Source organism: Lissotriton vulgaris, chromosome 10 (genome assembly GCF_964263255.1).
Source record: "Lissotriton vulgaris chromosome 10, aLisVul1.2, whole genome shotgun sequence".
Classification (NCBI taxonomy): Eukaryota; Metazoa; Chordata; class Amphibia; order Caudata; family Salamandridae; genus Lissotriton; species Lissotriton vulgaris.
The window spans coordinates 318,709,350-318,730,612 of record NC_141698.1 but is presented as its reverse complement, the minus strand read 5'-3'; the positions used below and the strand labels follow the sequence as shown (position 1 = coordinate 318,730,612).

Below are 21,263 nucleotides of genomic sequence, written 5' to 3'. Positions count from 1 at the left end.
TATCTGTCCCTTAAAATGAGAGAGAAAATGACAATGGGAATTTCAAAATGGCTGCTACTGAACAAAGAACTAAAATCAATTGCTTTATTGCTGTAATTTACAACCTTTTGGAAGTGAAAATAAAGTCTAATGTTTCTAGAGAGCTGTCAAACCTATTGACTTGATCATTATAAATTAGTGACATCATTTAATCGATGAGTCCATAACAAGATCAATTACATGTTCAAGAAAGATTTTGTGAGCATGGTAATTTGGAAATAGGAAAGTGCCTCTTAGTACTAGCTAGTTTGTATTGAAATAGCCAAAATATGTACCTGTATGTAAAACCATGTATATTCTGAAGAGGAGTTTCCCCCTCTCTACTAATGAAACAATGTTTGTATTGACTACATACAGGAAAGTGGTATGATCAGTTTTTTTTGTATGTTATATCGTGTTCATTTCTGAAATTTTTTTATGGGAAGATTATAGTAAATAGAGTTTTGATACATATCTTCTGTCTTTCAGGATTCCTCTCAGTCTTGACCCGGTTGGACAAAAATATTTCCGAGATGGCTTTCTTTGTTCCAGTCCTTTTAACTCTCTTAATCTCCGTTTTGGGGGCACTTTACCTTCTGGGAATGTTTCGTCGGAGAAGACCCAACGAGCCTCCATTGGACAAAGGTGTTATTCCATGGCTCGGTTATGCTTTGGATTTTAGAGATAACAGTGCTCAATTTTTAAAAAAGATGCAGAAGAAGCATGGTGATATTTTCACAGCACAAATTGGGGGCTACTACTTCACTTTTCTGATGGACCCTCTGTCTTTTGGGTCAGTGGTGAAGGAGGCACGGTCAAAGCTGGGTTTTGAAGAGTTTGCACATGAATTGGTGGCTAGGGTGTTCGGCTACCATAATATATCTGGTGACCATAAGCATCTCCAGACATCAAGCACGAAATACTTAATGGGAGATGGACTTGTGGTCATGACGCAGGCAATGATGGAGAACTTGCAGAATCTGATGCTTCACAGCATTGGTTCAGGGCAAGGGAAGAACACCTGGCAGCAAGGTGGACTTTTCCATTTCAGCTATAATATAGTTTTCAGGGCTGGATATCTTGCGTTGTTTGGAAATGAGTCGGCAAAGACAGTAGGAAGCATGGAAAAGGCTAAGGAAATGGATAGACTCCACTCAGAGGAATTATTTAATGAGTTTAGAAAGTATGACCGCCTCTTCCCTCGTTTGGCTTACGCCGTTCTACCACCCAAGGATAAAATAGAAGCTGAACGTCTGAAAAGGAACTTCTGGAATAAACTGTCTGTGAAGAACTGCATGAACAAAGATAATATAAGTGGCTGGATCGCTGATCAACAGCAGTTCAGGGAGGAACTTGGGATGCCGGAGCCCATGCAGGATAGGTTCATGTTCCTCCTGCTTTGGGCATCACAAGGGAACACTGGACCTTCTAGTTTCTGGCTTCTCATTTACTTGATGAAGGATCCAGAAGCAATGAAGGCAGTAAAAGAAGAAATTGACCATGTAATTAAATCATCTGGTCAAACGGTAAAGCCAGGTGGTCCTTTACTGAACCTCACTAGGGACATGCTGTTGAAGACACCTGTTCTGGACAGTGCAGTGGAAGAGTCTCTGCGCCTGACAGCTGCTCCAGTTCTGATAAGAGCAGTGTTGGAGGACATGAATCTCAAGATGGCAGATGGTCGAGCGTACGCTATCCGCAAAGGAGACAGAGTTGCCCTGTTCCCTTACATTGCTGTCCAAATGGACCCAGAGGTCCACCACGAACCGCATGTTTTCAAGTACAACCGCTTTCTTAATGCTGACGGCACAAAAAAAGTCGATTTCTACAAGAATGGGAAAAAGGTGAAATATTTCACAATGCCTTGGGGTGCAGGAACCACAATTTGTCCTGGTCGTTTCTTTGCCGTAAACGAACTAAAGCAATTTGTATTCTTAATGTTGACCTATTTTGAATTCGAGCTGCTTAATCCTAAAGAGGAAATCCCCCCAATCGACCAAACGCGATGGGGATTTGGTTCCATGCAGCCAACTCATGACATTGAGTTCAGATATCGGCTTCGTTTATAAAGCAAGTATTATTTTGAAAGCTGATTTAGAAAGAAGTCAGATTGTTACTACTGCAATGCAACAGGTTTCTTAAGGAGTCATTAAAAGCCAGAGAGAAATACTGATACATTTTCTATGTAAATGAACTGACATTTCTAAGTTACTGAAAAACAGAGAAAACAATATTTATATTCCCTGCATAATCATATTCTCTAAAATGTTAATAAAAAACCTTGAATTTAGAATTATCCAATTTTGTTTTTGATTCTGGTGTTTAAGCTTATGTGCCCAGCTTCCATTATGTACATGTTCACTCTAGGCCTTCACTGGCATCCCAAAATTAAGAATTAGCTCCACTCTTAAAGAAATTTCAATTATGAAAAGAAAGGACTGATCCGTTTTGGTATGTAACACCTACAACGCAACTTTTACGTAGCATTCCGTTACAACGCAGATTTTACAACGCGGGATCCCTTACATCGGATGTCATTACAATGCATGGCATTACATCGCAGATGCTATTACAACGCATACTATTACATCGTAAGTATTGGTAAGTATTTAATTTTTTTTATTTTATTTAATATTATTTAATTGATTTAATTATTATTAATTATAAAAAAAATATTTATTTTTGTTTTTAAATATTATAAATTAAATATATTAATTTAAGTGATTTTTTAAATAAGTATGAGTATAGGAGTATATGTTTTGGGGTACTGAGGTATATGTTTTGGGGTGTTTGGGTGTTTTTAGGTTTTAGGGCAGGGTTTGGGTTTTGGGGTACAGGGGTGTTTTTAGGTTTTAGGGTAGGGTTTGGGTTTTGGGGTACAGGGGTGTTTTTAGGTTTTAGGGTAGGGTTTGGGTTTTGGGGTACAGGGGTGTTTTTAGGTTTTAGGGCAGGGTTTGGGTTTTGGGGTACAGGGGTGTTTTTAGGTTTTAGGGTAGGGTTTGGGTTTTGGGGTACAGGGGTGTTTTTAGGTTTTAGGGTAGGGTTTGGGTTTTGGGGTACAGGGGTGTTTTTAGGTTTTAGGGTAGGGTTTGGGTTTTGGGGTACAGGGGTGTTTTTAGGTTTTAGGGCAGGGTTTGGGTTTTGGGGTACAGGGGTGTTTTTAGGTTTTAGGGTAGGGTTTGGGTTTTGGGGTACAGGGGTGTTTTTAGGTTTTAGGGTAGGGCTTGGGTTTTGGGGTACAGGGGTGTTTTTAGGTTTCAGGGTAGGGTTTGGGTTTTGGGGTACAGGGGTGTTTTTAGGTTTTAGGGTAGGGTTTGGGTTTTGGGGTACAGGGGTGTTTTTAGGTTTTAGGGTAGGGTTTGGGTTTTGGGGTACAGGGGTGTTTTTAGCTTTTAGGGCAGGGTTTGGGTTTTGAGGTACAGGGGTGTTTTTAGGTTTTAGGGTAGGGTTTGGGTTTGGGGGTATAGGGGTGTTTTTAGGTTTTAGGGTAGGGTTTGGGTTTTGGGGTACAGGGGTGTTTTTAGGTTTTAGGGTAGGGTTTGGGTTTTGGGGTACAGGGGTGTTTTTAGGTTTTAGGGCAGGGTTTGGGTTTTGGGGTACAGGGGTGTTTTTAGGTTTTAGGGTAGGGTTTGGGTTTTGGGGTACAGGGGTGTTTTTAGGTTTTAGGGCAGGGTTTGGGTTTTGGGGTACAGGGGTGTTTTTAGGTTTTAGGGCAGGGTTTGGGTTTAGGGATAATTAAATTATATTTACCATTTTAAAATATATTTAATAAATTAAATTAATTATTTTACATTAATTACATTTTTTAATTAAATTAATTAAATTAAATAAATTAATATTATTAATTTAATTTAATTTCATTATAAAAAATATGTACATTAAACTAATTACTTTTTTTAATTAAATTAAATTAATTACAATTTTTAATAAAATTACATTTATTAAATAGATATTATTTTATTAAATTAAATTAATGACAATTTTTAAATGTCTTTTAATTAAATTATTTTAAAAAAATTAATTACAATAAACTAAATAACATTTTTAAAAAAAGGTATACTTACCTATACTTACGATGTAATGGCATGCGTTGTAATAGCATCTGCGATGTAATGCCATGCATTGTAATGACATCCGTTGTAATGGATCCCGCGTTGTAAAATCTGCGTTGTAACGGAATGCGTTGTAACACAACGCGTTGTACTGACACCAATCCATCAGTTTTTGTTCAGTATATTCAACACACAACAGTGTCTACATTATTAGTTTATATTAAAGGACTGGTCTTATATCAGTGGAGATAATAACTAAGGGGCATATTACCAACAACTAGCGATAATTTTTGTCTCTAACTTGTTTAGAGACAAAAATTATCGCCGCACATCGGCGATTTTTATCGCAGATAAACCTTGCTATTAACAAGGTTTATCGCAAATGCGATAGAAAACGGCCGAAATGCATGAATATCGCTGAAAAGTCAGCGATATTCATGCATTATCGAGCAAATGCTCTTAGCCATGTTATCCACCTCCCATTGGATAACATGGCTAAGAACTGCTCAGGGCAGGTGTTAGCTTTTGGAGATATTCCCGCTTAGCGCGAATATCTCCAAAAGTTGGTAATAGGAGATAGCGATGTTAGCGACTGTTTTCAGTCTCTAACATCTTGGCACGCCCACTTTGCATCTCATTAGTGATAAATATCACTGACATGCAAAGTGGGGCTCAAGATGGTCGCTATCTCCTACTAGCTGTCGCTAACTGGTGTTAGCGACAGCTTGGTAATAGGGAGATAATTTTATCTCCGCTTTCTTGGCTTTTAAAGCCAAAAAAGCGGAGATAAACCCCCTTGATAATATGCCCCTAAGACTTTCATTTCCAGAGTTCGTGAACTACCCTGCCATAGTACCACTCAGGGAAATGCAGATACATTGGGATTCTTTTTGGTGCAATATTACATTTCAATTCTGTATCCAACAGGTCAGAATTAAGGATAATCCAGTAATACTTGTGATTTTTACCAGTTAAGAACTGTGTTTCCCCTGCACAAGGTGGAATTTATGGAACTAAATAGTGAGTCTTTGCAAAAATGGTCTTAAATGTATAATTCCAATTGATGTACAAACACCTCTTTGAACCTGATTTAGCTTTAACAATTCAAATGCAAGGAGGGCCCTAGATTTGGTCTTGGGCCTCAAATGTATATAAATTAATTTTTATTTGATATACGTGAAATTGTAAAGTAACATGTCTAAGATTTGTGTTTACCAAATTTTCTGATTTATATATAGGATTAAATATAAATCCTTGCCCCAGGTGTCAGCTTGCATTCAAAATTGTCACTCTAGCCCTCTAATGGACTACCTGAAGGAACATTGAGGACTACATGATATTGCTTGCTTCGTATCCTCAGGGGAGTACCTGGGAGATAGGCAAGGTTTCTCAGGCTCTGGATCAAAGACCTGCCTTCCTGTACAGCACCTGTCCATTGGGGACTGTTGCCACTGTATTCCATTAACTTAACACTGCCTCATAAGCTCTTTGTCATTTTCTCTTGTATATGTTATGTTCTTGTGTGTCACTATGATTGGTCACAGTGGGTGGAACTATGGGGAGGGGAGGAAAGAAGAGGGGTTTTCATACGTTTTAGGGCATGATATGTTTCATCACAGGGTCTACATTCATTACCTTCTGTATACATACTAGACAGATTGTACTGTCATATTTTCTCTATCTCTCTCTTCTCTGTCTCCCCTTACATTTTTTCCTTTCTCTTTTCTTCTTTTCATAGTCTTTTTTCTGGAAAATTGTCTGAGATTAATACTTGTATGTATTTCTGCTGCCATATGTTGGGCATTTTGTATTTTGTGTGAACGTTATAAAGAATTGTGATACAAAAAAAGAAAAAAAGAAAATTGCCACCCTGCAGTGTTAGACCAGTGAAAAAACTACATTCAGCACAATTGGAAATTGAAAGTAACCATGTGCTCATTTAACTTGTAACATCTAAATAAAGTTGTTCATTGCTGGTCTGCAGTCAAACAGTTCCATTTCCCCTTTTCTCTCTTGACATTGCAGCAATGTCTGGGGAGAGTGGTATTTCACCTAATGTTTTTGTATGGTGTTACAATTGCCCATATGTGCCCTCTTCTTCTCCATTTTTCTCCTTTTCCAGTATTAGAAAGTATAAAATCTGGCTTGCTATCAGTATGCTATCACAACTCTTTGCCATCGTCAAGGAGTCTGCCAACCTAAACAGCGAGACCACAGACTTCCCACCCTCCCATGACCTCTGCAACAAACTCGGCACCTTTTTCTACCACAAGATCAAGCAGATCTATGACAGCTTCGACACCTAAGATTCTCCCACCACACCCGCCACCTCCGCTCCCAACGATGCCAACCCCAACAGATACTGCTCAACTGGACCCTGCTCAACATGGACGACAAACTCAAGACCATGAGCAGCATCCACTCTGAAGCCCCCTCAGCCTCCTCGGACCCTAACTACACCACATCCGCCACAGAGCAGCCACCTCCATTGCTCCCGAGCTACACAGCACCATCAATTTCCCCATCAAGACTGCCACCTTCCTCGATGACTGGAAACACTCCGAGAACAACCCCCTACTGAAGAAGCCCTTTCGCCGTCCTGACAGACCTCAAGAACTTCAGACCCATCTTTCAGCTCCCCTTCCCAGCCAAGTTCATCGAGAAGGCCATGAACGCCAACCTCTCCGAGTTTATTGAAGCCAACCACATTGTGGACATCTCCCTATCCGGCTTCCGAAGCAACCACAGCACCAAGACCACCCTCCTCTCTGACTCAGACGACATCTAATCCCTCCTCGGCCGGGGTGAAACAGCAGCCCTCATCCTCTTGGACCTCTCGGCAGCCTTCTGCAGAGTCTCCCACTGCACCCTAAGCATGACACTCCACAAGGACGGCATCCACAACAAAGCCCTGGACTGGATCCACTCCTTCCTCACCGGTTAAACACAGCGATTCAGACTACCACATTCCTCTCAGAACCCACAGTAATCAGCTGCGGAGTGCCCCAGGGCTCATCCCTTAGCCCCACCCTCTTCAACTTCTACATGGCCCGACTTGCAACAATCATCAGGAACCACAGACTCAACATCGTCTCCTATGCGGATGACACCCAGCTGATCCTCTCCCTCCCCAATGAACCCACAGCTGCAAGAGACAATTTCCACGATGGGATGAAGGTGGTCACCACGTAGATGAGAGAAAGTTGCCTCAAACTCAACTTAGACAAGACCCAAGTCCTCATCCCGGGACCCACCCCCTCTGCTTGGGATAACTTGTGCTTGCCTGTCGCACTAGAAACACCCCCCACACCCACAGACCACGCACAAAACCTCAGCATCGTACTGGACTCCTTGCTCACAATGACCCGCCAGATCAACGCTGTCCTCATCCTGCTTCTACACACTTCACCTGCTTCAAAAGACATTCAGATGGATTACAACCAAATCCATAAAGATGGCCACCCATGCGCTCATCAGCAGCAGACTCGACTACGACAACACCCTCTATGCCGGCATCACCAGAAACTCCCCAGGAAACTACAGAACATTCAAAACACCACAGCCAGATTGACCCCACTCCACTGTCTCCCAGTCAACAAAAGAGTCACTTTCAAGCTCCTCACATACTCCTACAAAGCACTCCATGACAGAGAACCAGCATATCTGAACCACCGCCTCACATTCCACATACCCACCACAACACCGCTGCTCTGCCCAACTGGCCCAGGCCACCATCCCACGGATCTGCAAGACCAGGACTGATGGAAGATCCTTCTCCTACCTCGCCGCCAAGACCGGGAACACCCTGCCTCTCCACCTCAGGCAAGCCTGTTCGCTGATTCAATTCAGGAAGGATATCAAGACCTGGCTCTTAAACTGAACCCCTGCGCCCAGACAGATCAGCAGCGCCCCTCCTTCCCAGCACCTTGAAACCCTCCTGGGTGATTGGGTGCGCTATTTAAACCATGTTTGATTGGTTAATATGTCATGAACATGCAGTGAGTCGAATGCATTCAAATTAAGGACATGGTACATGCATAACACCAACAGAGGGATTGTCCGAACTATAGGGAAATATGTAGAAGGTATGGTCTGTTCTTTTGTTCTCCCATCTTGTCCCATTTTACTCTGTTAAACTCCTTTATCATCCTCTGTTTTACCCATGCATTAGCTAGCTCTGCCGCACTTGCATGCGTTTGTGCTGTGGCCATCCAGGGAATAACACACTGTCAGATTTAATAGAATGAATGGAACAGTAGAGGCTGTATTCAAAAGCAGAGAGGTTATTTTTCTGCTCTTGGTACATATGAATGCCTTTGCCATAACAATAGTCTCTAGAATTTCATCTGTCTGACCAATAAATCTGTAGAACTAGGCTTTGCAATTGTGTACTTCCTTCTGTTTAGCAAAACATCTCTGGGGAACTGTCTCCCTAAATTTCCCCTCCAAAGTGACAAGTAACTGTAATTTTAAAATGGATTTTAGCAAAGAATGATCAGCTCCTTGTTGCAAACATCCCCCAGTATTCATCAAGTCAAATGTATTTTAAGGAAAGCTTTACTTAGATCAGCATTGTCCTGTCAGACGAAACTGTTTACAATTCTGACAAGATGAGTCCTTTAATAATTTGATCTTTACAGGAGATCAAAAAGGCTTTAAAGTCTACTAATCACTCAATACCCATGCAATAAAATGAGCATATCCAGGGAAAAGAATTTTTGGGCTGGGTGTGTGTCCCACCCTAAACCTTTCCCTAACCCTCCCTTAACCCCTCCTTATACCTCCTTAAACCCTCACATTTGCCCCATTTGACAGTCATCCTGTGTTCATCCCACATTTACTACAAAAACGTATGTGTACGTATGTAGAGACTCTGCACGCGGGATGGAGGGTGTAGCACAGAAAAGATAGCAGAGGCATGGACCTCTTTAGGTAGGGATGTGAATAGCATTTTGTAGTAAGTGAGTAGTACTACTGTAATACTACTAAACATACTATAAAATAAAGTTGGTAAAAAGGCTTTTAGGTCTGCAATTTTACTACTAGTGGCTCTACTACCACTACTATATGTGGAAATTAGATAGAAGAAGAGAAGCAGAACCTTCAAATATTACCCTTTAAAATTACTCATCTCTGTGGCCTAGACATCCCTTTGTCATATACTAAAAACCTAGTGTACTGAATCTCACTGTAAACATTTATACAGGGTTGGAAGGGTGGGGCTCTTCTAAAGACATCCTTAATTTCTGCTGTTTCTGCCCTTCCACAGCTCCATCAACAGTTACCCGCTGAAGGCACAGATGGTAAGACTTCATTCTTCCCTACTGTACCACATCATGGTCTGGTGATTGTGCGGGTGGAATGCAAGGGTGGTGAAGAGCTGCATTATTCAACACCATGTTTAGCATAAAGACCCAGAGTCTCTCTGCTGTGTGGCTCCACCAGCGACTCCCAGACATTGGGGGCCAGATTATGAAGCCCTTACGTTGCCCTTGCATCACTCATGGCAATGCAAAGGCTTAAGTGACATTTACTTAGTTACTCAATGCCACCTGGCGTGGCTCTTCGTGACTTAATACATCCAGGGTAATGCAAGGCAGAGCAAATCGCTGCGTTGCTTTACTCCGCATTGGTATGCATCCACCATGGATTTAGACACATTCCCAGATTTGCTAAGGGTAGTAAACCTGAGGCGGAGCAAGGAGAAATATCTTCATTTCTCCCCATTATTTCCTCTTTCTACCTGGGCTACATTCTGCAGCGCACTTAGAAAGATGAAAATGGCTCAAGGATTGTTTTTGTTCAGGAAGGTGTACCTTCCTGCACAAAAACAATCCTTCCTGTGACACAGACACCCTTGCATTATGATGCATTGGTGCCTGCGTGGGCGCTAGGCAGCACTCAGTGCACCAGCGGAGGGGGAGAGTGGGAATGCTTCATATCTTAGTCGATATGACGCATTCCTGGTCTCTCCTTGTCAAACAGCACAGCAAGTTGCCTTGCTGCGTTTCCCTGCATGACATTTTAAGAAATTTGGCCAGTGCCGTATGGGTTGACATGCCAATCGAAAATGTACTCTCTATATGTTGAGGTAGCGAGCTGGGTTACACCAGACGGCCTGGGTGGGGATGGCCTCATATTTTCATCCTTGTCTAGTGCTATCTCATGGCATGAGGGCAGTAGAGCCAATTAAGCTAAAAAAAGAAGGTAGGGGAAGGCACATGATGCTGTGCCTGTAGACAAAAGGCTGTACTTGACTGGGTCAGACTGCATAAGTACATTTAAGGATGAACCTGGGCATCTGGTCATACAATTGTGCATCTGAAGTGAGGCCTGTGCATGTGACATGTACCCATGAGTATTTGTGGATGTGCCTGGACATTTGAGTCTGTGCATAAGTATGTACACTTTGGGCCCGGACATGTGACACTATGGGTTTGAGGAGTCTTAGGTTATGTGAAAGCTGATTGCACCTCTGCCAAAATGACTTACCAAAAAGGAAAGTTTCCATCAAATCCACTTGCGAGGCGCAGCTATGCAACACCTAAAACAACTGGATTTTTCTACTTTATGCATTCAGCTTCTTACGTTGCTATTGTCAGAAACACGAAGGTCTGCCCAGAACTTGCCGCATGGTATAGCATTATATCTCCTCACACGTAGAACGGATTAACCAACCAACAGCCACCAGGTAACTCACCTTTGAACCCAACACTCCTTCCATCTTCTCTGCAGAGTATTCCTGTCCAGAGTGAATCAGTCTGCTTAGGACACCTATGCAGGTGCAGAATAAAAGCAGCCATGTTCACCTTCAAGAAAGGTTTGTGCACATCGATATTAAAAGCGGACATACGTTCTTTCACCAGATGTGGTACCTCTGCCCAAAGCAGTTAGTTCATGACCCTTCTTAGGGGCCCATTAGGATGGCGGGCGGATTGCCCCCGCCAGGCCAGCGGTGGTCACCGCCGGCCTGGCGGGGGCGATCCACCCGCCATCCGCTCCGGAATGACCCCCCACCATATTAGTATGGCTTGGGGGTCCGCGGCGGACGGAAAGACCGTCCGCCGTATTCCCGCCCCGGTCGCATTGAGACCGGGGTGAAAAAGGGTTTATATGGTGGCGGTGTCTATCAGACACTGCCAGCCATATTAGGATGGGCCTTTGAAGATGCTTTTCCGTGGCGGCATTGCTATGGGGCCATGTTGAAGGCGAGGTGCGGGGTGCACCTGCGGTACCCCCCTGCATTTGCATACATGATGCGGCAGGCACCGCACGGTGCCTGCCGTTTTGTGTATGCAAAAGCATCACAAGCATTTTTAGCATTGTGGCAGGCGGTGCTGAGAGCACCGCCCTCCACAATGTTACACATGCATGATGCGCCCGCCACTGTGGCGGGCGCATCCTAATACCCCCCACGGGACCCCTGCCCTGATGGCAGGCGGTCCCTTCCCCCGATGGGATGGCGGGCGGACTAAGTCGGCCTGTCATCCTAATGACCCCCTTAGTTCGGTACAGGTTCAAATCTAAAATATATACATGACAATTGTGGTGTGGCCAGCTCAGCGGAAGAGCTAAAATGTGTTTATTTTCTTCCTGCCATACGTTCAAGGGCCACAAATTATTGTGGTCTGAGTTTTACCCGTAAACAACGATGACGCTGGTGATGCAAGTTGAATTGAAATACGAAGAGCCAAAGCTGGGAACAATTTACCCACACTGACGCCATATAATTTTGACACCACCGACTGGCAGTCACATCATACCATTCAGAGCGATTACACTCAGGGGCCTCATCTACAAGGATGTGATGCATCGCTGCTTTAAAGCAGTGATGGGCCAGTTCACTTGCAGCAGAAACCCTTGTGCCACCATAGATGAGCTGTATTTACACAACGGCGTACCATGGCACAGGTTTTTTTGGCGCATTGCTGGTTGGTGGGGAAACCAACGAAATTCCAGCAATGCCTCAAAATTCAGATATGATCCGTCAGTTTTAACTGACGCATCTCCTGCTGAATAGGGACCAATGCGTTCGAGCGTGAAAAGGTGACAAAGTCACCTTGCGCTCAAACATATTGGCTCTGGATGTGATGCATACGAGTGGGCATAGTGCCTACTTGAATGACTGGCATCAGCACATGATGTCACAAATTGTGACATTACAAGCACATACTTACCATATGTGGCCCACTTACTTCATGACTTGATTGCATTTTGCAATCAAGTCACTGCAGCCTGTGTGGTCCTTGGGCACAGCCAATGGATCATCCGTATGCCTCAGTTTAGCAAGCGTAGGGATTGTGACCCAGTAACAGTGCAGTGCAAATACCACTGCATCAGTTTCAAGGCAGGCGTTTCCGAAGTAATGCCTACCTTGCATAATTTACAATCTGAGGCGGCACAGGCGATTCTCACGCAGGTGAAAACCGACACAGCCTGTAAAATGGCGACGCGTCTGTAGCCATGTAAAAATGCAGCAGATGCGGCGCCACCGTTGCATAAAAAAAGTGACACAATGGCGGCGCAAGGGGCTTGTAAATAAGCCCCATAGTACCGTGGCACTTTCTGGAGCTAGGTACTACAGCAACATTCAAAGAAAGCATTATACCCTCAAAGGATAAACGCAGAGTCAACACTATATAAACTCTGTCTGATATACATCTATGTATGTTATAAATCCCAGATACCACTCACCTCCCCTAATTTAAAGAAAACTCAATACATAATAAAATCCTGATAGTTGTTAGGTAACAACACATTTTGTGGCTCTCAATAACTCTACTAACCACTGGGCACTCTGCAGTGCCCTCTGTACATGATCCACCACCAGTCTTACCATCATCATCCACGTGAATACCAATATTCACCTCAGAACCATTGCCCTCCACTCTTTGTGTATTCCCAGGCACCTGTGCAACATCCTCACACAAGTTGCTCTGTGACACACCAATATCTACGACCTCTGAACCAGCTGTCAAGTTTTCCTCAACAAAACAAAGAAACAAATGACTTCCCATCCCAGACACACCACGGGAATTACTCATCACTTTACCTTGTGAATCCTGTAACTTGACAACATTTTTTAAACTTCAGCACTCAATGTCTTCTAATAACACAGAATTTTACCTACTCTGATGACCTGTCCTGGACAAGTAAACTGACATTCCCCTCTGCTAAAGAACCCTGGTTTTCTAAGACTCATTCATATGTCTTCAGTCACTTGTCCCTAGCCCCAACATTTTCTTCCTAGTAACCGCTACTTTTGGACTACATCATTTGACATAAGCATCACTGAAATCTTCACCTCTGGTCACCCAGCCAATAGGGAAAACCTTAGTGATAGCAGTTAAATAATGTAAAAGGTGGAATACTTGCTGCAGAATATGGTTTATTAGTGTAGCTCCAGACGGCAACTGGCTAGACCACTCTCAATTTGGTTTTCGTGTAGAAGAGCAGAAAAAAATGGAGAACCAACTACGATGCCCAGCTAAAAAAAGAATATAAGGCAGTTCTAGCTAGCTATAAAAAATGTATACCAACAGAGAAAAGCAAATACTTTGTTAAAAAAATTAAGGAGTCAGAAAACTCTAGTAAAGCCCTCTTCTCTACTGTTAAAAAACTTTCAAAAATTGAAAACAGTACATCAGAAGAAATGTCGTCAGACTTTTGTAACATATTAGGTGAGTTCTTTGTAAACAAAGTATCTTCAGTTTATGACTCTTTCAAAAGCCATAACACAGACATGGCAGATCAGGCAGATCAGGCTACCTCACAATCAACAAATTCAGTGGAACAATCAGTCCAACCCATACTGTTCCAATTTATTCCTCTAACAGTAGATCAAATTCAGAAGGAATTATTCACTACTAACTCAGGTAGCCCAATGGACCCTTGTCCACCCAAAATAATGCAAATCTACTCAGAACAACTGAGCCTGGTATTAGAAAAATTATTTGTTCAAATACTTGGAACTAATACTTTTCCAGACGACTGGAAAAAGATATCAATTAAACCACTACTAAAAAAATCAAATCTGGACTGTGAAGAACCAAGTAACTATAGACCAATAGCTAGGATCCCTTTCGCCGCAAAGATTTTAGAGAAACTCTTAAACAAACAGCTATCCCGCTATCTGATGGACGGCAACTGGCTAGACCACTCTCAGTTTGGTTTTCGTGAAGGACACGGAACGGAAACTGCTTTAATTACAGCTGTGGAAGAACTTAGGAAAGTGCTGGATAATGGTGAGAAGGCCGCCTTGATATTACTCGACCTATCGGCGGCCTTCGACACAGTCAGTCACGAGATTCTCCTAACTCGTTTAAAAACAGCAGAAATACATGGTTCAGCATGTACCCTCATCGCATCCTACTTAGTAAACTGAACTTTTTCTGTAGAAATAGGAGGAGCGAAATCGAAATCTTTAAACTCACCATGCGGGGTACCGCAGGGGTCCTCGCTGAGTCCCACCCTTTTTAACTTACACGTGGCCCCCCTTGCAGAAATCATAAGAAACTGTGGTTTCACCCCAATATCCTATGCTGACGACACCCAAATTGTGGTGTCCATCAGCAAGGATGTGAAGGACACAGCAGAAAAATTCCAACTATGTATGACACAGGTTAGCCAATGGATGGAAAGGAATTGCCTAAAGCTCAACGGAGACAAAAGTGAGGTGATGATATTAGGGGGTGACACAAACATCTGGTCCCTCGCGTGGTGGCCTAATGGCTTGGGTAGATGCCCAAATTCATCAGAAAAAGTGAAGAATCTGGGCGTCACTCTCGACACCAATCTATCTTTTGAAGACCAAGCCAGCAAGCTGTCATCAACACTCTGGTATATTCTAAAAATGATAAAAAAGATACTGCCTTATCTACCACAGGATTCATGTAAAACAGTAGTGACAGCCTTAGCCTTGGCAAGACTGGACTACGGGAACGGTTTATATGCCGGAGCTAGGACAAAAATCATAGCTAAATTACAACGCCTGTAAAACACAGCAGCCAGATGGGTTTTAGGCATACCTAAGTTTGAGCCAATCAGTCACAAACTAAAAACCCTGCATTGGCTGCCAATTGCAAAAAGAGTGAAATTCAAATCACTCTGCCTGGCCTACAAGACACTTCAGGGAACAGGATCACTATTTTTGAGGTCTCATTTAAAACAATATGAACCAACGAGACTTCTTAGATCCGGTCAATTGAAGCTAATTAGTGTCCCCAGATTTAGACGAGCTAACTGGGGTGGAAGAAGCTTCATTGTACATGCAGCACGAACCTGGAATCAGCTGCCTCTTGCCATAAAAACTTGTCCATCTTTGGAATCCTTTAGAAAGAAAGTAAAAACCTGGCTGTTCTCTGCATATCTCTAGACACCGTTCTTGAGAGATGAGGGTCTGTCATAGCACCAAGACGCCCACTGGCATTCGCGCGCTTTACAAGTTGACAAATCAAATCAAATCAAATCAAATCAGATGACATCTTCTACATCCAGGCCAGATGCTATTTCTGTATGTATCTGTGGTCAAAAAAGTAGAACTTAAAATTGTACAACACCCAGTGCCACCCCAAATTTCTCATTTTTTCATGAATACATTTGGTACTGTTACTCAAACCCATAATTTTTGTTAAACTTTCCAATGCAAAAATGCTGCTTAAAAATCTGAAGGTCACACTCAAATGAATAATAACTCCATTTGAAGTAATAAGCAATCACCACAATTAAGTAGCGCACATAATGAGTAAACACTTATAATAATAAGAATTCCTATTTGTGAAGCACAACCGACCACCCCCTTAAGGGTTTCAAGGCGCTTGCAGCCATTGAGGAGATTAGGTGAGCTGTTGCCCAGAGTCACATGATGCTGAGCTGCCACCGGTGATCAAACCGTAAACTCTGCGCTCTAAAGTCAGCCGCTCTGGCCACTGCGCCACACCTCTCCCTTAAAAAGTTCTGAGAAATCAATGGCGATTTTCTTCCATGGTGCCATCTGCCAAGGTACGTTGTTCACTGGTGTTTTAACGACCAACCAATGTTTACCTGAAAGAAACGCTCTCTCTACATGAATTCATGAAAGAATGTGCAATGTTATCCACTGATGACCTACAATAGTACAGTCTAAGCCTTTTTTGTTGTTGTTGCTTGGCCCTTAGATGTACCAAGGTATGGCCAACGGCCAACAGAGTTGATACTGAGAGCCATGTCAAACATCCCTGCATTGGGCTTGCTGCAGTTGCCAAATAGTGCCACCACTGCCTAGCTCTGTGGAAGACCTTTGAAAAATGTTCATGTTGTTCTATGTGGGTGAGCATGGCATTGAATAGCGCATCCTAGTTGAATGGAAGAGCTTAGAATTTGAAACATGATTGTGGGTAATGTATCATCCTATGTGGAATTACCCATCCACACTTTGCCTGCACATCGTGGATTGTAAATGGAAATCATGTTTGAATCTCTCACTAATCTGAGACTACTCTGCCATCACATATTTCAACCTTGGCATCAGCCTCTGTGTCTTTAACAGCCCAGGGTCCTTTCAGTATATCCTTGTGGATCTTCTGTATGGGAGAGCTGAAGAATATGGATATATACCCTGCGCTGTGGAAGGATTGGGAAATATTGTTCATGTGACTCGCCTCTTGAACCCAAACACCTCCTCAAACGACAGAAGGTGTAAATGTAAAATCATTAATTGATATAAAGAGTTATTTATAATTAACAAGGGCTTATTTCTGGTGATATTTAGTAATGATTTTTTTGAGGAGTCCTACCGGTGAAGGTATTACGCTCATACTTGAGTCCTCTCCTCATTTAAACTCTGAGGGACATATTTTCAAGGAAATGATGAAGCGCAGAGCTGCAGCAAATTTTGCAGCGCCACGCACTGCCATTTCCTAAATGCAGAGATGCCTCGTCTTTACAACAATGCGGTGCACCCCTGTGTTTTCCCTGGCACTGGCATTAAAAATTGCTTCCTAGCCCCAACGGAGAAACCCTTGCACTATCTTCTGGTGTCTACACTTAGGGGTCGATTCCGGTTCCAGAAAAAATGCCTTCGTAATGCTATTAGTAGGCTTACCTTCCGACGGAAACGTATCTGGAGCTTTTTCCTATAAACTAGCAAATACGATGTGTTTTCATGAAAAATTCTGACCGAATTGTCGGGTCCAATTCGTGCACTACGTCAGTACCTAACAAGCTCAGGAAACATGGAAATCGAGTCGTACGGAGGCTCAGCCTACAAAATTTCCAGACACGCAAGTATGATGCATTTTTCATATGCGTGTACAGGGCAAAAGTTCCAGCACCTCGCAGCATTCGGATGAAGCATATTTATGCTCCGAATCCCACCATAATGCGTTCAAGGGAGACGAGGCGGAGTCTGTCGCGTTTTGTATGTGCCAGGCTGTGTAGAATAGTTCGCTTAGGTGTCTAATGGGTTATGTTAATGCTAGACTATGTGGCATCGGTCGCGTCCGAGTCTGACGTGTCGTGTTGATGCTTGGCTACATGGAGTCGTTCGTGTACGAGTCTATCGCGTCATGCTCAATTCCAGCCTTCAATATTTTTTCTGAACTATTGGGTTGGAAATTACATGATTCACATCATACTTGCTCATTCGGTTGGTGGGTGTACGATTCAGTCAGAAAGAATGACGGGTATGTCTTGGGTGAAACGATTTCCTATCGTAATTGAACCTCAAAGTGTGGAATAACCCGCGCTCACCCCATTGACAATCTGCTTCTTTTCTTTTCACATATTGAATTACATGAACAAATAATATTCATCCAGTCATCAACTTCAATTCTCAACTCCACAAACGCATGATGAATGTCAGAAGGCTCCAATCTCGCAGAGGCAGTGATGCTATACCCGATCACCCTTCCACCAGTGACTCCGCCACATGGGCGAACGCACTAGTGACAGGGAAAGGGGAAGTGGACAGAGAAGAGACACCTTGAGAGCTTCTGGCACCTTCACCGATTGGGTAGATCACTCTTGACCTGGACTTCGGTTACTGTAGATGCCTAATGCACAGAACAGGGGGGGGGGAGAGAATAAACAACAACTTCCACCTACCAACTTTCTCACTCTATGTAAATAATGAATCTTATCGTACCAGTAGTTCCCAAAGGTATTGCTACTCTTCTTTAAGATGTGTAGGTACATTCAGAGAGCTTCATGCCTGCAGGACAAAGACTAACATTACTGGATGATCCTTACTGAAAAAATCTACAACCCAGGAACTAAAACTCTCTCACTTCTTCTTTACCTGTAAGCTTTCTGTATTAGCCCCAACTGGGGTTCTGTTTGTATCTGTTAATGTCTTGCAGTGAACATGCGACTCCAAGGATTCCAATGCCGAATGGAATGAAGCGCGCAAAAAGGAACAAGGGAGGCAAAAGGGGGAAGGAAAGAACAGGATTAACGCAAGAAGGGAATAGCTGTTCAGCACTAGTTCGCCGACAATGGGGAAAAAAGGGGAAGCAGTCGCTGGCTTACTGTTCCTCTCGCAAGCTCCGCAAGGGGTTGATGGAGTCCGTTGAACCTTCTGTGAAGAAGTCCTCTGACGAGCTTCAGCAGGGTGAACTGGCTCCCACGACGATGACGGAAGGAGATGAACGAAGTCTCAGTCACTGCAGCAGACGGAAGAACGTTTCTTCACGAACTTCCAGGAATCCGCTCAAAAGTAACAATTGGCATATGTTACTCACTCTAGGAAAGTTTCTAGGTTAGCGGACTCGAGAATTTCACTAAACTACTCTATGAACTCCTGTCACGAATACTTGACACGGAGCGTCAGACTCTAGCTGTTTCCTCAGAAACCCGAACAGTTGAAGTGCGCAGTTTGAACGCTGCGCGAGACGCACATCAACTAGCCCTCACGTACTAAACTCTGAATGGCTTCAGTGGCTATCGTGGCGGCCATCTTAGGGAGGAACTAAACCCACTATTACCTGAACCTATTTACATGATAACGAAAGGAATCTATTTGGAAATACACGGGTACCAAATATTTACCCGAACAGGCTTTACAATTGTCTTTCCACCATTCCCCACTTTTGGAACATAGGTAGATGCAATTTGTAAATTCCTGACAGTACCCCCTCTCAAAGACCGATTTATCGGTCCAGGTTTGAGAGGTTGTCGTGCATGGAATCTCTTAATGAGTCGTGGAGCATGAATTTGGGCAGCTGGTTCCCAAGACCTTTCCTCAGGGCCGTACCCCTTCCAATCTACCAGATAAAATAGCCTACCTTTCTTGCTTTTGGAGTCTAGAATGTCATGAACCTCGTACTCAGGGTGGCCAGAAATAAGGAGGGGTTCAGGACGTTTACCCAACCTCATGTTGGACTTAGACTTTTTTAGTAAGGAGACGTGGAAGACTGGATGGATCCCCAATTTTACTGGTAACTTTAACCTCACTGTCACCGGACCCATAACCTGCTCAACTGGATAGGGACCCACAAATCTTGGTTGGAATTTTCTATTCCCTTTTAAATGAAGGTTCTTTGTAGAGAGCCACACCTGATCTCCTACTTTATATTGCGGAGCGGGTTTTCTATGTCTATCTGCACTTTTCTTGTAGACCTGTTTAGCTTTGATCAAGTTCTCTTCTGCAGACTTATGTAAAGTGGACATATTTGTCAACAAGGTCTGCACTGCGGGGACATCTAAATCTTCCTGAGGGCAGAAGGGATTAGGGTGGCGTCCAGAATTCAAATAAGAAGGTGAGTAACCTGTAGAAACATTTTTAGCATTATTACTAGCGAATTCTGCCATCCACAAATGATCTGACCAGTCACCACCCTTCTCAAGGAGAAACAAACGGAGGTACTGTTCCAGTTCTTGGTTAACTCTCTCCGTCTGCCCATCCGACTCGGGGTGATAGCTGGTAGACAACCTTCTCTCAATTCCCAATCCCTTTAGATAGGCTTGCCAGAAACGGGAGATGAACTGGGGACCTCGATCTGAAACCACTATCTTGGGAACCCCATGTAGTCTTACAATGTTCTCACTAAAAGCTTGTGCTAGTTCAGGAGCAGTAGGGGTACCGGACATGGCAATAAAGTGACTCATCTTGGTGAAAGTATCCACAATCACCAGGATAGTATCGAATCCCTTACTGACAGGCAAATCTACAATCAAATCCATTGAGACCGTATGCCATGGATGGGTTGGAGTAGGAAGGGGTTGCAGCAATCCTTGTGGAGCCTGCCGACTAGGTTTACCCCTGGCACACAGTTCACACGACTGCACATATTGCTTGACATGAGAGGACAACCCAGGCCACCAAAAATAGCGCTGAACTAGATCCAAAGTCTTACAAACTCCTTTATGACCGGCCAAAGGATGATCATGACAGTTTTGCAAGGCTCTTTGTTGGAGAGGAGTTGTCGGGAGATACAACGCTCCTTTGTAGTAGGGTAAAGATTGGTTTAACTCTCTCCCCTCACCCGATTGAACCCACTTCTGCATTTCTTCTGTAGATAATCCATTCCGCACCTCTTCTTGAAAGTTACTCAGGGAAAGAGCACAAATGATTTTAGTCTCTGGAATGATTGGTTGAGGTTCAACAGGATGTTCACAGTCGTCTGTATCCAAGCGGGAAAGCGCATCCGCCTTCCCATTCTTTGTTCCAGGGCGAAAAGTGAGCACAAAATCTAAATCTGCAAAGTACAAGGACCAGCGTAACTGTCGAGGAGTGAGGGTCTTTGCAGATTTCAAGAATTGTAGATTCTTGTGATCAGTAAACACAGTCACAGTATGTTTAGCCCCCAGCAGATAATGCCTCCAGTCCTCAAAGGCATCCTTAACCGCTAGCAATTCCTTTTCTGCAATGGTGTAATTCAGTTCTGCTGGATTTAATTTTCTAGAGCGATATGCTACCGGATGCAACTGACCAGTCTGGGAATGTCGTTGAGAGAGAACCCCTCCGATTGCCTGATCTGACGCATCTGCTTCTACAAAGAAGGGTTCTTCCGGGTTGGCATGCAGAAGAATAGGAGCAGACACAAATCTTTCTTTGAGATGGCTAAAAGCCTGAGCAGCTGCTCTGGTCCACTCGAACTGCACACCTTTCTTTAGTAAACGAGTGATGGGTGCAATTAAGTGTGAAAAACTCTGGATGAAGCGCCGATAGAAGTTTGCGAATCCCAAAAATCGCTGTATCTCCTTGATACTCTGTGG

The 21,263-nt window shown here is 43.4% G+C and overlaps 1 protein-coding gene across 1 annotated transcript in view; it reads left to right on the top strand.

Annotated features, from left to right (window-relative positions):
* The window catches only part of CYP8B1 (cytochrome P450 family 8 subfamily B member 1), a 61,808-nt gene extending 55,876 nt beyond the window's left edge, over positions 1-5,932 (top strand). The window contains exons 2-4 of the mRNA XM_086941086.1: positions 508-2,469; positions 4,240-4,332; positions 4,886-5,932. Of these exons, the coding sequence (XP_086797212.1) occupies positions 552-2,087 (1,536 nt within the window). The 5' untranslated portion in view covers positions 508-551 and the 3' untranslated portion in view covers positions 2,088-2,469; positions 4,240-4,332; positions 4,886-5,932. The remainder of the gene's footprint in view (positions 1-507; positions 2,470-4,239; positions 4,333-4,885) is intronic.
* The last annotated feature ends 15,331 nt before the right edge of the window (positions 5,933-21,263 follow it).